The 17358-nt window shown below is 48.2% G+C and overlaps 1 protein-coding gene across 4 annotated transcripts in view; it reads left to right on the forward strand.

The window, feature by feature from the left end:
- The window catches only part of smg1 (SMG1 nonsense mediated mRNA decay associated PI3K related kinase), a 39551-nt gene that overhangs the window by 13531 nt on the left and 8662 nt on the right, over positions 1-17358 (forward strand). For all 4 annotated transcript variants that reach the window (XM_012827184.3, XM_031565549.2, XM_031565552.1 and 1 more), the window contains 28 exons: positions 344-540; positions 803-964; positions 1329-1483; positions 1799-1947; positions 2265-2469; positions 2625-2734; positions 3036-3180; positions 3444-3600; positions 3875-3995; positions 4220-4465; positions 4682-4960; positions 5215-5359; positions 5740-5878; positions 6117-6338; positions 6715-6898; positions 7844-8005; positions 8497-8717; positions 9035-9189; positions 9451-9673; positions 10599-10845; positions 11366-11595; positions 11744-11992; positions 12421-12559; positions 13984-14093; positions 14758-14976; positions 15297-15490; positions 15629-15801; positions 16827-17106. In XM_012827184.3, coding sequence (XP_012682638.2) covers positions 344-540; positions 803-964; positions 1329-1483; positions 1799-1947; positions 2265-2469; positions 2625-2734; positions 3036-3180; positions 3444-3600; positions 3875-3995; positions 4220-4465; positions 4682-4960; positions 5215-5359; positions 5740-5878; positions 6117-6338; positions 6715-6898; positions 7844-8005; positions 8497-8717; positions 9035-9189; positions 9451-9673; positions 10599-10845; positions 11366-11595; positions 11744-11992; positions 12421-12559; positions 13984-14093; positions 14758-14976; positions 15297-15490; positions 15629-15801; positions 16827-17106 — 5218 coding nt within the window. The remainder of the gene's footprint in view (positions 1-343; positions 541-802; positions 965-1328; positions 1484-1798; positions 1948-2264; positions 2470-2624; positions 2735-3035; positions 3181-3443; positions 3601-3874; positions 3996-4219; positions 4466-4681; positions 4961-5214; positions 5360-5739; positions 5879-6116; positions 6339-6714; positions 6899-7843; positions 8006-8496; positions 8718-9034; positions 9190-9450; positions 9674-10598; positions 10846-11365; positions 11596-11743; positions 11993-12420; positions 12560-13983; positions 14094-14757; positions 14977-15296; positions 15491-15628; positions 15802-16826; positions 17107-17358) is intronic.

Here is a 17358-nt window from a genome sequence, read left to right on the forward strand (position 1 = left end):
TATAATGAATTTTCTTTATTTGGGTTCTGATCAGCTTGGCCTGTCACTGGGGGAAAGTTGTACCCTAACCAGGCTGTACACTTCCTGCAGATTAACGTGTGTATTTATGTGCAATTTGAGTTTCAAATTGGTCAATTTGCACACTTCACTTTTCTGGCAATGATTGTCTATTTGACCATGGATTGACTGCATGCTGGAAGGTGTACTGATGCCATGACGGGTAACACCACTTTTATAGGTTCATTGTCACCACTGGAGTTGTGCACCAACGCTCCGCTGCTTCTACTCTGGCACAGGAGTGTGTGTGTGTTTCTCATCTGGTGTTGTCCTCCATCCTCCTCAGGTATGATCCGCAGCCTGGCGGCCCACAGCCTGAACTCGGAGCAGGAGCTGAGCCAGTGGAGTGCTGCCGAGAGCGACGAGGGTCACCACACCAACCAGCTGCGCCTGGCGCTGCTGCTGCAGTTCCTGGAGAACCTGGAGAAGCTCATGTACAACGCCTACGAGGGCTGTGCCAACGCACTCACTGCGCCACCCAAGGTGGGCACGCCTCTGCCCTTCATTATTGTTCCCTTCCCTTGTTCCTCATCCCTTGCATTATTGTTTGCCAGTTAATTGGCATTTAAACACTTTGTTAAAGAGAATGCTTTCTGTTCTGGAATGTCATTATCAGACGTAGGTTAGAAGAAGGTTGTGTAAAGGTAAATGGAGGAGACCTTTAAGGTTAGGACAGGATCAGTATAGAGGTTAGCTGGCTCAAGAGCTATATCTTTGTGAAGTCTAACTTTTGTCTCTTCTGCAGGGTATTCGGACATTCTTTTACACCAACCGACAGACGTGTCAGGATTGGCTGACGCGAATCCGTATGGCACTGATGCGGGTGGGACTGATGTCTGGGCAGCCGGCGGTCACCGTGCGCCACGGCTTCGACCTGCTCGCCGAGATCAAGAACAGCAGTGCACAGGTGGCGTAAATGGCCCTCAACGTCCAATTAGTCCTACAGTTGTTGGGGTCTTGCACTGGTCTTCTGTGGCTTAGAGGTCCTAAGGCCTTATACCCTTTATTGTTCAGTTGGGTGTGTGTGTGTGTGCGTGCAGCAATTCACCCTTACACTTTTCCAAATAGAACTATAAGTGTTTTCAGAATGAGTGCTGTGTCCTCCCTAGTATTTTTCCCAGAATGCTTTAGTGTTGACTGAGCACATTGTGCTCTAAATCATTTGGCCCCTTTGTCATAGCCTGAGTCTGCCCTACTGTGCCCTGCTCCCCCTCCTTTCCAATGCACATTCGCCGTGTGCTAAAATGTGTATATGCCTGGCGTGTGTGTAGGGCCCCGAGGTGGAGGTTCCTCTGATGATGCTGGTGGAGGCGCTGTGTGCGCTGCGCTGCCCTGAGGCCATCCAGGGCCTGGCTGCCTGGAGCCTGGCCAACACGGGCAAGAGCCTGGGCTGGGTCGGCTCTGTGGCCCTGCAGGCTGAGGGAAGGTGAGTGCTCAAAAACTCCCCAAAAAATTCTGTGCATCTTTTAATTTTTAGAACAAACTTTTAGAGAATTGACAGAGCCTCGTTAGCGTAGCTATGTCAGTTATCGGACAGTGTCAAACATCGGCCATTCTGTTAAACAATCAAAATGCTAAGTTTAATAATGGATTAACAATCTATAACTTCAGTTTAATAATGGATTCACATGACAACGCGAAAGTTTGCCGATAACAAACACCGTTACGATAGTTGTCTTAACTTTGGGTAGGCCACTGTGGATATTACATGGCATGTTGTAAACGTCCTCCTTGTTGTCAGGTTTGAGAAGGCCGCTCTGGAGTATCAGGAGCAGCTGTGTGCCGTGACTGGGATGGACTGCTCCATCAAAGGCTTCGACCGCTCGCTGCTCAAGCTGGCCAACTCCAACAGCAGCAGCAACACGGCCAGCCCCAAACACGGCAGCAGTGGTGAGTACCCAGCAGCACAGGCCACGCTACGGTACAGCCCAGCTCAGCTCTCGACTAGACCACTGATTCACAGCCAGTTGTGAATGATCAGAATCATCACTCTCCTGTGTACAAGGTAGCCATTAGAACAGAAGCGCTACTGTAGCTGGGCTCAGAAGTGTACTTTCACATAGGAAGGGAAGTGAGACATTAGTAGTTTTACGTCAGCTGGAATTATGAGCGGATAAAGCTGTGGGGTTTGACACCTGTATTCTAGTATTTGCATTTGACATTCTCTCCAGGCCTACTTATGCTTGGTGTGACATTTGCCCTTTCAGGAGACGGCAGGAAGACTGTGTTGCTGAAATCGAGTGAGTGTTCTCCAGAGGTGGTGAACTTCCTGGCCAACAAGGCGTGCGAGTGCTACGTGGCCCTGAGTGACTGGGCCTCGGTGCAGGAGTGGCAGGCCAGCATGCACGCCCTCAAGAAGAACAGCAGCAGCAGCACCACAGTCAACCTCAAGACAGACTTCAACTACATCAGGTGTGTGTGTGTTAGAGAGAAACTGGGTTTGTGTGGAGTGGGAGAAGAGCTGTGACCATAGACGGTGGCATTGCCAGTGCCACATCATTTCTGTCTGTTGTATGAGTCGATAGTTTTTTTTTTTTTTTTTTTTAATAATTTTTTTTCTCTTCCAGAGCTCTGACCAGGTTTGAAGATGGAGATTTCCCAGAGTGCCGTGTGCAGTTGGAGCTTCTGCCCGGGGAAGACTATGGCCTGCTGAACTCCAGCACCAAAGACAAACTAGGTACTGCATACAGTTTTGATTTGATATAAACCCTATGCCGCTGGTGCTTTGACCAGAGTATTTGCCTTCCATTTGAATATAACTTATGCATATGGCATTAGTGCTGCATCTGCACCATGCGCTGCACATTTGACAGAACTACGGATCTACAGAACCATGCTTATAGCTTACTCTGCCATGAAAGTTTAATCAGAAGCTGGCCAGAATCTGATTTAAATGCAATAAATGTATTTCTTTATGAGCAATATCTGTTAAATGTTTACGCTTTTCTTCTCTGTGTGTGTGTGTGTGTGTGTAACAGATTTGAAGCGCCTGCTGCCTGCAGTGCTTAGTCCGGACCCCTCGGAGCTGCAGAAGGCCATAGAAGTGCAGCTGCTGAGGAGCGCAGTGGGAGCCATCACCTCCACCAACCACGAGCAGGACCAGAAGATGGGCCCTTCATCCGAGTGAGTCCCAGCACACAGCCACAGCTTCTCACTTACCAGCACTGCTTTAAGTTCCCTGTTTTCTCTTTCTACATTCCTCAGGATTCGAACCAGCAAAGTATTTGTAGACGTCATCTATGTCCGTATCAGAGTTCATTTCTTTCTTGCTGTCACTTTTTGTTTTTCTCTATTTCTCTGTTGTCGTCTCTTTATCTGTTGTCATTTCCCCATCTCCTTTTAAATTTTTTTATCGTCCGTCTGTCTGTTTCCTCCTTGTGTGTTAGTCTGGTGAGGTACCTGAAGCAGACGGGCCGCCTCTCTCTGGGTGCGCTGCGTCTCTCCACCCTGACGCTGTCTGGCTGCCTGCCCACTATCGGCACCATGCAGCTGCACTGTGCCAACGCCCTGGAGGGCTCCCTCACCAACCAGCTGCCTGCTGAGGTAACACCTGCTCCACTGTGTGTGTGTGTGTGTGTGTGTGTGTGGGGGGGACAGGGTTCTCTCAATGCAGTATTTCCAAATAGTGAAAGTAATACTCGGCTGGGCTCCAGTGATTCATTAACCCTTTCCATCTCCACCCTCTTGCAGTAGGTATCCCAGTTACACCATACTGTGGCGGGCTTGTACAGGCTGAACAGGAGAATGTGTATGCTCTTTTGCTGTATGGACAGTTTTTAAAGTTCGCTCTCTCTCTCTCTCCCTAACTCTCTCTCAGGACTGTCTGATCCCTCTCTTCAGTGAAGCCCTGAGCTCCTGTAAACAGCAGGATGTACAGCCCTGGCTGCACGCGCTCAGATATACCACATTCCAGAGGCAGTTGCACCTCAAGCAGAAAGGTGGGGTGCTTGGCACAGGGTGCCATAATGACTGGAAGTGTGTGTGTGTGTGTGTGTGTGTGTGTGAGACTGAATGGGGTGTGTGTTTTTCGTTTACTTGGAGGTATGTTTGGTATGGATGTAGACTGTGATGATAGTTTGTGAATTGAGTGTGTGTGTGAGGTATAGGAGAAAGCTTTATCTTCATCAAATCTGATGTCTCTGTCATCCGTCCCCCCCTCTAGTCTCTTCAGCTCCGGTGGACTCTCACCTGATGGAGCTGTGCGTGACGGCGGTGAAGTTTGCCCGTAAGCAGGGCAACATCGCCCTGGCCTCCCGGCTGCTGAGCCAGTGCTGCGAGCCCCAGGTGGAGCACCCCGAGGGAGGGGACCTGCTGCAGAGCTTCAGGATGCTCTCACTGGAGGGCCCCGTCAAGGAGAAGTGGGGTCCCGAGCTGGAGATCGAGAAGGCCAAAGTGCTCTTCACGGCAGGTCAGTCAATATTTTATATCAGTCAACGTTTTTCCCCTAGGCTGTCTGTGGTGAGCTCTATGCGGGATGAAATGGGTCAGTTTTTAATAAATGGAGATGAGCGTGAGACAGAATGGGCTAAGACTAATGTGCTGAAGTATAATTCCCTTCACAAAGCCATAATAAATACTCGTTTGCATGCTCTTCACATTTAGCTACAAATTGTTATGACTACAGGTCAGTCGACGGGGGCGATGGAGATGCTGAGCCTGGGCGCTCTGTCCTACTGCCGCTCGGGCAAGTGTGAGCGCGCCGCCTGCCGCTCGGTGCTCACGCTCTGCAAGTGGCTGCTGGCCGACTGGAAGGACCTGACGCTGCAGCTCAAGCAGGTGGTGAAGAGGAGCTCCTCCTCCGTGGGCCAGCCCAGCCTCTCGCCCCTCAGCCGCAACATCGCCGCCCTGCTGGAGCTGCCGCTGGAAGACCAGGGCGTGCCGCGCATCACCACGGAGATCACTGGTACGAGAGCAGTGTCAGGGGGAAATGGCACTGGCTTTGCAGAACTCTTAATTTAGTTTGAATGTTAAAATATCTCCGCTCCAAAGACTTTAATCAGTGAAGTCGGCATGGGTTACAGAGACTCATTGGTGGAGGGATTTTTACTCCATGCTTTGATCTGAAATGAATTTCTTGCTAATAGCCCTCAATTGTTTCAGAGGATAAGATAAGTGGTTCTGTCCTGCCTTGACCTCGTTTGCGTCTCCTCCCTGCAGTGAGTGTTGGCGTGGGAGAGCCTGACTTTGTCCTTGGGCAGCTCTATCAGCTGTCCACCTCCCAGGCTCCAGATGTGGCCAAATCCTGGGCGGCCCTCGCCAGCTGGACCTATAGATGGGGCAGGAAGGTGGTGGACAATGCCAGGTGAGTCTCTGACCGTGTGCACCATTCCTCTCAAAAGCAGTCAAAACTGCGCTTGTGTTTCTTCTTCTGTGCCCTTTGCCAAATATGCAAGTGTTGGGGCGTACAACTTAAATGGTCATTTGTGGGATGGGGCCAGTATTGTCCTCTGTGCAGGCCCGGGGCTCTAAAATGCCTTGAGACAATTGTATTGTTTTGGCGCTATATCAATACAATTTAAAAGACCAGTGAAAGTGGCTAAGGCTCAATTCAATTCAGACCCCACAAGCCTCCATGAACTCTGCGTTGCCCTAAGGATGAGTGGCAGCCGTTACTGCTCCTTTAAGGCGCGTCTCCATACCTTTGCTTTGCTCATTATCCGCTTGTCTGACTTGGTTTAACAGTCAGGGTGAGGGCGTGCCGCTGCTCTCGGGAGAAAAGAAGGAGATTGAGGAGCTGCTCCCATCAGGCACCAGTGACGAAGACAAGGAGACCATCTTCAGCATCCTGGGCCAAGCCATGTGCCGCCCTGCAGGCATTCAGGTAAGCGATACGCTTGCCGTTAACTAGAGATGGAGGGATGAATAGGTGGTTGGATACTTTGATCCTAAAGGAATTTTAGGTTTTACCACAACCTCAACCATAGCCGGGTGTGTTCTGACAGTAGGGAAGTGTTGGTTAGCTTTTGGAAGTGTGTGTGTGATTTTTTTTTAACCCCAGTGTTCATTAGCAGTGATTTTCGTGCCATACAAATTGTTTGTGTGTGTGCGCGTGTGCGTAGGATGAGGACCTGGCCCTACAGAACGAGGAGGACGATGAGGATGACATGGTGGATGTGATCTGGAGGCAGCTGCTGGCCTCGTGCCCATGGCTGGCCGACGTGGAGGAGAACGTGACGGAGGGCCTTATCCGCGTGTGGAGGAGGGTGGTGGACCGCATCTTCAGCCTCTACCGCGTCTCCTGCCGCGCCTACTTCACCTTCCTCAAGCTCAACGCAGGACAGGTCAGGCAGCACACAGATGTTTCACTTTGTTGTTTTTTTTTTTTGTAGTTGGTGGATTGTGACTGTTTGAGAAGCCCTCTATATGGCACTTTATGGTTGCCATCTTCAATGGAGTTGGACAATAGTAATATATGTAATATAGCAGGATATGGGGCTGGGGCAGAGTAGGTCACAAGATGGTTTTCAATATTCCCAGCAAGACGCGGGAGTCAGGCAAGTCAGTCTTTTAGTATGCAACCCTAGTTATTGGAGCATATGCGCTAGCGGTCATATATGAAATGATGGGAACAAGATATGGAGGATCCCAGTTTATGGGCAGTGTTTTTCAAACCACTAACTTTTGTCTCTGTGTGTTTGTGCCTGGCTCTCTTCTCAGGTGCCAATTGATGAGGACAACCCTAAGCTGCTGCTGAGCAACCAGAGCAGCAGCAAGCAGAGCAATGACGACGTGATCGTCATGGCAACGCTGCGACTGCTGCGGCTTCTGGTGAAGCATGCGGGAGAGCTGCGGGAGGAGCTGGAGCTAGGGCTCGCCTCCACCCCCACCGCTCCCTGGAGAGGTAAGCCCGGCCAACACGCCTACGCCCAACGTCACCTTGCCAGTGAAGCTCACACCACGCCACCACAGCCTCTGGCCCGGTCAAATGTTACCTGACTGGGACGTTATCATAGAGGCTAAGGGATGGAATGGCTTTAAAGATTCCTGTTTATACGATTACTATATATAGGGTAGTTTGGTACGTTCTACCTATTGTCTAATGTATTAAAATCTTTCAAAACTGCTGCAAAATGACAGTATTTAGGAAGTTTGCTGATACAAAAAACGTAGACCATGGAAGATGGGTAGTATAATTTTGAGCGGCACATTTTGTCTCAATTTATGATCGACTGTTAGTCAACGTTTTATCAAAGATGAACTCTACAGCTGGCACTGCAAGCTACATGGGATTTTAAGAACATGAAATATCTACGAGGGAGTATTCATATCAACAATGCCAAATGTCTGGGGAGTTTCTTCTCATCCAATCAAGAGTGAGCAACAAACTTTCAATATCTGTGCCCTTCCAAATTTCTAAATTTACGCAACAAGGTCTGTGTCAAATGTAGTCTCTCCTTTGTCCAGTGACCCTTGTCGCCTGGACTAAAAATTGGCCTTAAACTTGATGAAAATGTTGACACTGTGGCAGGTTCTTTAGATGCCTGGGCTATGTTTCTTCATTTGACACAGATGAGGGAGATGATTATCCTTCCAACCGTCTGTTAAGATAGTATACAAGGTTCAAAGAATATTATCTTAAGAGCACTGATTTGAATAACAAGCACAACTCGTCACTCAAGTCACATACTGACAAGAGCAATCATAGGAACCTATGGGCTCTGATGCCAATAATGTTATAATACCGTAAGCGGAGGGAACGGGGCGGAAATGGATGTCTTTTACACCACAGGTTATCCCATCCAGGGTGGTGACCTTTGGTGATGACCTTTCTGTTGTCTGTCCCCAGGCATCATCCCTCAGCTGTTCTCTCGGCTGAACCACCCTGAGGCCTACATCCGCCAGAGCATCTGCAGCCTGCTGTGCCGCGTGGCCCAGGACTCCCCCCACCTCATCCTGTACCCCGCCATCGTGGGCTCCATCTCTCTGGGGGGCGAGGCCCAGGCAGCAGGTAGGCGACACATCACACTCCCTCCCAGAGCCTGCTAATATGTACTTTAACTTCAGGACTTTTCCAGTGGGGATTTAAAGCCATTGCTGTTCTCAGATCCCTTTTCAGATCTATGATCTGCTGAGTGAGTGAGTGAGTGTGTCTATATATGTGTGTAGGTGTGTCTAGTGTAGATGCTAATCTAATCTTGCTCTTCTGGATTTTTTTACTTTACACTTCCTACCACACCACCACAAGTGTAGCAAAGTTATTCGATTTTTATTTTATATTTTGTATCTGGGTGCTGCCATGAGATGAAATCAGTTGCATATATTTGTGCCAATTAAGTTAAAACATTAATATTTTTCTCCCTAGACAATTCCATACAAATGCTCATTTTGTCAGATGGAAAGAATTTGCACAGAATTGCTGCTCTAGTATCTGTCTCTCCAAAGTCATTCTTGAAAAACTGCCATCAGGCTAACTAGACGCCTTTTTGTTTGTCTGCCCAGGTAACAAGCTGCCGTCAGCCCTGCCCACCTTCCTGGGCAACATCCAGGGTGAGGCACTGTGTGGCAGTGGCAGCGAGGTTGGCAGCCCCCCTGCCTCCCAGGAGAGCGGCCGCGGCGAGGAGCTGGTGCTGTGCTCCAGCGAGGACCAGGCCATGATGCAGGACTGCTACAGCAAGATCGTGGACAAGCTGTCCTCCGCCAACCCCACCATGGTGCTGCAGGTACGGACACAAATGCAGATACTGCCACGGCTGGGGGATATATGTGGCTCTACATATAGGTGTAGTGTTTGGTCTGCCTTCACAATGGAAGTGCTTGTTGGTCAGATTTCACGGACTAGGACTTAGCAGCCTGGCAGGCTGATCCTCATTCATTTTTGGAAGACTCTGCCTGTTAATGGAAGGGTTGTCAGAATCTGCCAGAACCTAGAATCTGTTCCTAAGAACTGAGGAAAAAAACTCCATGATTGTTGTCCTTTGTCTGTCTCCAAATTCTATGTTAACTCTTTGTGTGTGTGTGTGTGTGTGTGTGTGTGTAGGTTCAGATGCTGGTGGGAGAGCTGAGGCGTGTGACCCTGCTTTGGGATGAGCTGTGGCTGGGTGTGCTGCAGCAGCAACACATGCACGTGCTGCGCCGCATCCAGCAGCTGGAGGACGAGGTGAAGAGGGTGCAGAGCAACAACACGCTGCGGAAGTGAGCCACCCCACATTATCCATGTCTTCCGATATTTCATAGATATTATCTTCTTTTCCAAAACTTGTGTGTTGCGTGTGTGTTGCGTGTGTGTTGCGTGTGTGTGTGTGTGTTGTGTTGTGTGTAGCCAAAATGACTTGATGTTGGTTAGAGATTTAGTACCAATCATGTAGTCCTGCCTTTTGCTAACTGTGAACAGAAGAGTTGTTGAGTGATGGGAGTTCTCACTGTGTGTGTGTGTGTGTGTGTGTGTTCCTGTAGAGAGGAGAAGGTGGCCATCATGCGTGAGAAGCACTCGGCTCTGATGCGGCCCGTGGTGTTTGCCCTGGAGCACGTGCGCAGCATCACAGCAGCGCCGGCCGAGACGCCGCACGAGACCTGGTTCCAGGACACGTACGGCCAGCCCATCAACAACGCCTTGGAGCGTCTGCGCTGCCCACAGAACCCTGCCAACCCTGCCAGCAGCTGGGCGCCCTTCAAACAGGTCAGTGGACACATCCGTGTTTTGTGTGTCTGTGTGGTGTATGTGCAGGAGTCTAGGTGTGTGTGTGTGTGTGTGTGTGTGTGTGTGTGTGTGTGTGTGTGTGTGTGTGTGTGTGTGTGTGTGTGTGTGTGCCTGTTATAGAGGTTTACTTGCTCTCATATCATTTGTCTCCAATGCAAGTGAAAGTGTCAGACTATACACAGCTTTGCTGCTCATGGAGTGCAAAATAAATGGAAGAAAAGCAATCACATTATGCAATTTTGCCAGTTTAATGCAGTGGATAGTATGTGTTGTAACCTTTCTCCAGTGATCACTTTACATAGCTGAATGTAGTGGGAGTGCCTCCTACTGGTTTGAACCATCACGCATTAGTAATAGCAGCCATCTAGCAGTATCCCTTAACATTTATTCAACGGTGATGGGCCAGAAATGAATCATCCAATACAGGTTAAAACAAGACCGACTGAAATGTCAGCGAGATGAAGTACTTTGAAAGCAACCAGTTCGATCGGCAGTTGTATTTGGCTTGTTCTATGTTTGATATGTGAGGGTCTTCACAATCTCTACCCATATCAGTCCCCATTTATGCCATGTGGTTAGACACACATGTCTTTTATTCATTTGTTGTCATTTGAAACTTAGTAACAGCTTTTCTCCAACCTAGCTGTGCTCAACTGACTTCAAGGAGATGTTTAAGAATTACATACACCAAGCAAACAAACACCAGGGTTGCACTTCTTTGCCGTCTTTGGCACAGACTGATCAATGTTTATGCTGATTTGGCAACAGAATGTCTGATGTTCTCCTGTCCTCCAGGTTGTGCTGACGGTTAGCTCTGCCCCTCTTGGTTATGAGTGGTTGGCTGTTTGTGCGTTGTTTGCATCATGTGACCTTGTCTGACCCTCCTGTGTTGTGTCACTGTCAGATCATGCTGAGTCTTCAGCAGCGCGCCCAGAAGCGTGCCAGCTACCTGCTGCGGCTGGACGAGATCAGCCCGCGCCTGGCCGGCATGGCCAGCACAGAGATGGCGCTGCCCAGGGAGGTGACCGCCACGGACGCCGTTACCATCCAGAGTGTGGGCAACACCATCACCATCCTGCCCACCAAGACCAAGCCCAAGAAGCTCTACTTCCTAGGTTCCGACGGGAAGAACTACCCCTACCTGTTCAAAGGTAAGGTTGGATGTGCCCATGTCTTGTTGTGTTTAACTGTAAATGAATGCAGTTTTTTCCAAGGCAGCATTTTCTCTCTTTTTTTTTTTTTTTACTGGATTGTACATGTGTTTGTCAGTAAGGCTGTCAGTAGAACTGTGGCTACCTCCCTGTGGAGTCATCAGCTGTCATAACATATTTGCACAGCACTTAAACTGTACTCATTTTTCGGGAGATGATTTAATCAGAGCTAATTAAAAAGTTCATGCAGTGAGGCATGGTGTACAACTCCGTTGTGACGGAACATTAAATTAAAAATAAAAAACAAAAACACTATACAAACTGCTTTATAGAAGCTTGCAGAAAACAAACATTTTCTGCACGTGTGCCCCATAGCGGAGGGCAACAAAACAGAGTAGAATTTGAGGCCTCATTATTTAATTATTCATTTTAATATACATTTTCACTCTGTATTTATGACCAAAAGCAATCGTCTCTGTACCAGTCCTTTCTCTGATTTTCCCCCTTCATTCCCCCTCAGGCTTGGAGGACCTGCACCTGGACGAGCGCATCATGCAGTTCCTGTCCATCGTCAACACCATGTTCACTAAGGTCAACCAGCAGGAGAGCCCACGCTTCCACGCCCGCCATTACTCCGTCACGCCCCTGGGCACACGCTCCGGGCTCATCCAGTGGGTGGATGGCGCCACCCCGCTCTTCGGCCTATACAAGCGTTGGCAGCAGAGAGAGGCTGTGCTGCAGTCACAAAAGGTGAGGACACACACACACACTTTGTTTAGTTTTTCCCCTAATTTTTGTATTATTCTGTGAAGATGCATCCCTCCTGGGTGATTTGCTGCAGGCCTGACTCATCCATCTCTCCCTCTCCTCTTCCTCCTCTTCCTCCTCTCCCCATCAGGCCCAGGACTCGTTCCAGCAGCAACAGAACCTTCCCATGGTGCCGCGGCCCAGCGAGCTCTACTACAGCAAGATCAGCCCCGCCCTGAAGGCGGTGGGGCTCAGCCTGGACCTGTCGCGCCGCGACTGGCCCATCAGCGTCATGAGGGACGTGCTGAAGGAGCTGATGGAGTCCACACCGCCCAACCTGCTGGCCAAGGAGCTCTGGTGCTCGTGTACCACGCCCAGCGAGTGGTGGAAGGTCACGCAGGTCGGTGGCGAGCGTGTTTGGAAAACTGTTCCTTACATTACCATAAGAGTGATGACATTGTATGGCATAAGCTAATTTTACCATCGAAGCAATTTTATATGCATCAAATCATTTTTAGTGCTGAGATTCATTAATTAAGACCTGAAACAGTGTTTGAAAAGAATGGTTTTTCAGTAGTCATGGGCTTCCTAGATACGCAAGTTTATAATTTTTATGCTATTCCAGATATGTTTCTTCCTATTTGCTTACATTGTTCGGGACTGTAGCATATAAATTCAATGAATATCCGCAGGAATGACATGCATAGAATTAGTAGATCTTAGGAAATGTACGCTATACCCAGTACAGGGATGAAGAGCTCCATTTCATATCTGTATTTATCTCCAGCGGTTCATCTGTTAAACTGTTCTCCCTCTCCTCTCCTACAGTCCTATGCCAGGTCCACTGCAGTGATGTCAATGGTTGGCTATATAATTGGACTGGGGGACAGACATCTGGACAACGTGCTGATAGACATGACTACAGGAGAGGTGGTGCACATTGACTACAACGTCTGCTTTGAGAAAGGTTTGTTTTTTTCTGTTTGTTTGTTTTAAACGTATCTTTTATATTTCTGTTCAGATATAACAAATCGCAGGGATTAAAGTATTCCGGCACCGTGCCGGATTTCTGGCGTGCGGCGTTTGGCTGCGAAAAATAATCTTGTATTACATTTTTTTTTTTTTAAAACACGTCTCGATATCATCACCATCACTTTCGAGTTTATGAATTCGTCTGCCAATGAAATGAAAGGAGCACAACTCTCCCGCTCTCAAAATAACATTATTAGCCAATCAGAAGTAGATTGGGGCGGGTCTTGGGAAAATGTGCTTCAAACACCGACTTTTCTCTGTCGCTCTACCTAGCGTAGATGCCCGAGTAGAGAGACAACACACCAAAGGAGAGTAGGATGGAAAGTAAGTTCATGAAAATAAATGGCGCTGGGCATGGATAGAAGAGATGGGAAGCTGGTATAAGAAGTTAAGAGAAGCAGGTGCTTGCTTCTGCACTTTGTGCTCGAGAAAGCTAATATATGGAACTAGCTCTCCAACACACAACGCCTTTACCGGGAGCAACATCCTCAGCTGATGTACCGGCATCAATAACTGACCGTGTGTTTGACTAAACTGTCAATATCCAATCATCATGCCGCTATTTTAACACACACGGCATAACACCAGAGTTTAAAAGACGTATAGTATTTTGGAAAAGCTAAAAAAAAAATGGCATGTTTTCCTTAAATGTCGACGAAGCCACCAACAAGTACATGGACAAAGTCCTGTTTTGTATTTATTTCCCAACATTAGTTACCAGTTCTTGTAACATTTTAATGTTTTGTTTGTTATTTATTTTATTGATATATTTTCTATTAATTTCCTAGTATTTGATTTACGATTATTTCTTTTGAACAAAGTAATTATGGAAATGTTGCAATGTAAAACTACATTATTATCTACAGTTCACTGTTGCACTTTAACAGTTTAAAAAGTAAATCGCTGTCCTTTTTCATATATCCTCAATTAAATGGTTGCAAATCAAATCTTCTTCCACTGACATACCCTTATTACATGTCACCTTGTGATTATAGGTCATCTTGTAACCTTTCAAGGACAAAGCTTAGCAGCTAAACTTGATATCAAAAGAAATCGTAAATGCTACATGTGTTAGTACCATATTGTAGTGAGGTGGAGTACTATTGCTGACCTTTCTTGGGATTGTAGATTATGGTGAGACTTTTGAAACTGCAATCATTAATTTCTAAATGTTTGATTGTTTGTTTTTTTGACCCTGCGAATGTGTCCATGCCACGGGACAACACCCCCCCTCCCACACACGAAAAAAAGTTCAGGCTCAGGATTTTTTTTTGCTTTAACCCCTGAAATCGCACACCGCAATGTAAAACATAGTACAGACACAAACTAACCTATTTTGTTTGTGTTGTGGTCACACAGGAAAGAGCTTGAGAGTTCCTGAGAAGGTGCCGTTCCGTATGACTCATAACATTGAAACTGCCCTGGGCGTGACTGGTGTGGAGGGCATCTTCAGACTGTCATGTGAACAGGTACGCATGAGATGAACTTGGATTTTATACAACAGTGATTAGACTAACATCACACTTCTTGATTTTCATTTGTCTTGAGGCCCATTTTGCTGCCTCTTGAACAAGCCATGCTGGAGATCACATACATTTATACAGTTTGAGATAGAAACTGTATGTTTTAATGCTTTATGTTGTTCACACACAACCCAATGTGCATACATGCTCAAGTTAGAGAGCGTGTTTCTGCAAGAAAGAAAGAAAGAAGCTTTAGACTTTCCACAACACAGCTGATATAACAAAAATCTGCAGTAACCCCAGGCCATCTTTGATTACTCTACAGGGCGTTCAGTTCCTCACTTACACTGAGCTGTTAAGCAGCCAGCCAGTCGAACTTCATTTGTAGTTCTAGTGCAAAAGAAGAATAAGTGAACAACCTGTTAACCACAGAGACCAATACTGCAGTTTCACATCTCACCAGGCCCATTTTGGCAGGAAGCATTTTATCCTGTGGTATAGACTAATGGGTGTACTTGTGACTGAAAACCATTTCTAAATATGGCCTTTGAACTGTTTGTTCAATCATGTTCCTTTGTGCAATAAATGGATGACCCCCTAGCACAGGGAAAGGAACTGTCTGTCTGCTCATCTCACACCCCTCTGTCTGTCTGCCTCTCGTGTTCCTCAGGTGGTCCAGATGATGCGTCGAGGCCGTGAGACCCTCCTCACCCTGCTGGAGGCTTTCGTGTACGACCCTCTGGTGGACTGGACCGCCGGCGGGGAGGTGGGCTTCGCCGGGGCCGTGTACGGCGGCGGAGGTCAGCAGGCCGAGAGCAAACAGAGCAAGAGGGAGATGGAGAGAGACATCACCCGCAGCCTGTTCTCCTCACGCGTGGCTGAGATAAAGGTGAGAGGAAGATGCTAGGCGTGCGTCTAAAGCCCGGGCTGAGTCTAATTGCAGGACTCATTTTGCAGTGGAAGTTTAAAAAAAAATAATAATAATTCTGACAATGGAATGTGTGACTCTCAGACAGCAGCTGTTCCATACTGTATGTAGCAAATTCTGTAGAAATACAACCTGAGGATTTAATGCGCTGTAATATGACACACTGGATTGATACATAGAGTGAAAGGTCGAGTTATGGAGGTTTGTGTAAACATTTGGGTAGTGTAGGTGGCCTGTCTCTCTCAAACCGTTTCTCAAACTGTGTCTGTGTCCCCTCCCAGGTGAACTGGTTCAAGAACCGGGAGGAGATGTTGGTGGCGCTGCCCCAGGTGGACGTGGCGGTGGAGGAGTACCTGACCCTGCAGGAGCAGCTCACCCAGGGGGAGCAGCAGCAGGCCAAGCTGTTGGAGGAGATGGAGTTCCTGGAGGGGGCTGAGAGCAGGCCAGACCACCTCATCCACACGCTGGAGCATAGGTGCGCACCACTGATGAGAATTTAGACTGTGCATGGAAAAATATGGCTGTAGGAACACTGTGTGTGTGTGTGTGTGTGTGTTTGTCTCTTTCAGCAGGTTGGTTAACCTCTTGCACTCATCTCCCCCCCCCTCCCCAGGTACTCTGAGCACACCCAGCTGCAGTCCAGGCAGAGGACGGTCCAGGATGCCATCCAAGGGAAACTGTCCGACCTGGACCAGTGGATCTCCCAGTACCAGGCTGCCTTTGCGAGCCTAGAGGCTACTCAGCTGGCCACCCTGCTGCAGGAGATCAGCAGCCAAATAGACCTGGGTAAATGCACTCCTTATTTCTCTGTAGATTTTGACTGATCATACCACATTCTTACAGCTCAAGCTCTTACAGACTGCAACTGTAAAATACATTTCTTCTTAGCTTTTTCTTAACTGCGTTCGAGAATGAGGTCCATTGTGAGGTTGCAGTGTGTATGTAAAGCGTGAGAAATGAAGTGAAGAGCGCGTGTGTGTGTGTGAGTGAACTATGAGTGCTTGCGTGTCGTCTCTGTGGAGGGAAAGACTTTATGGCCCACTCCTACTCCCACTCCAGGTGGAGAGAATTGCAATGAAACCACCCCCCTGCCCTCTAACCTACAGGCAGTGCACCGCCCCTACAAAGACTGCAGGGGGCGCACAGCATTGTCACACACGTGTTCTGCTACTTTAAAGTAAAACCACCACAGAGATTTGACCCCACCACACAACCATTGTTCCTTTTCCTACATATAGCAAGTGATTTACTGCCACACCCCGACTCCAAAAAAGCATTTAGAGTGTTAAACACATAATCATTACGTTTGAAATACAATTGTCATGTATTGCATGGCCTTAGTGACCTGGTCTCTGTGAAAGTACCATGCAAAATGGATTTTCTCCATTTTCTGCTTCTGCAGTCAGTTCCAGAAGTCCTTTTGTCCTCCCCTCCACACGCTGATCACCTGAATGTAGTTTCTGCTCTCTGCTGTGATAAGTGACGCATGCACACAGACACTGGTGTTATGCTATTATACCAGTCTGTCATTAGTCTCCTGCTGAGACACTCAGAGTTGAATGACCGTCCCCAGCAGTTTCTCCTTCTCCTTCTCACACTGCACAAGACTTCTTTTCCCACCGTTTTCCACTCATGATCATCTTTATTTCGCCACCACCACATAGTGCTGTCAACTTTAGTAGTGAATCTGTCTCAAAATCTGTGTCCGTCTCTTTCTTTCGCACTCTTTCTTCCACCTTTCCTGACCCATTTGTCTCCTCCTTGACTCTTTATTCTTCAACTTGCCCCGCCCCCCCCCGCCCCCTCTCCAGGCCCCCCCAGCTACGTCCCTGCGACGGTCTTCCTGCAGAACGCGGGCCAGGCCCACCTGATCAGCCAGTGTGAGCAGCTGGAGGCGGAGGTGAGCGCCCTGCTGCAGCAGCGGCGCCTGGTGCTGCGCGGCTGCCTGGAGCACCTGCACAGCTACGCCACCGTGGCGCTGCTGTACCCGCGCGCCGTCCTGCGCCGACACCGCACCCACACCTGGAAGCAGTGGCTGGAGGAGCTCCTGCGAGACATGACCGTCGAACACTGCCAGGGCATATACCATCAGTGAGTGACACCGAGAATGTGTGTGTGTGTGTGTGTGTGTGTGTGTGTGTGTGTGTTTGCACTGGAGTGGTATTATATGGGGTATTTGAGGCGTCTGGTTTCTCATTTTATGGCCATTAATAGGCGGAGATGTAGAGGTAGTTGCTTAGGCAGTTTATTTTCAGCACCATGACACACAGAGTGGTGGAATTCTTCCTAATACTAATCCTTCCAAACGGACTATGATGCCAGGAGTTATTAGTGGGATTACTG

This window comes from Clupea harengus, chromosome 1, assembly GCF_900700415.2.
Source record: "Clupea harengus chromosome 1, Ch_v2.0.2, whole genome shotgun sequence".
Classification (NCBI taxonomy): domain Eukaryota; kingdom Metazoa; phylum Chordata; class Actinopteri; order Clupeiformes; family Clupeidae; genus Clupea; species Clupea harengus.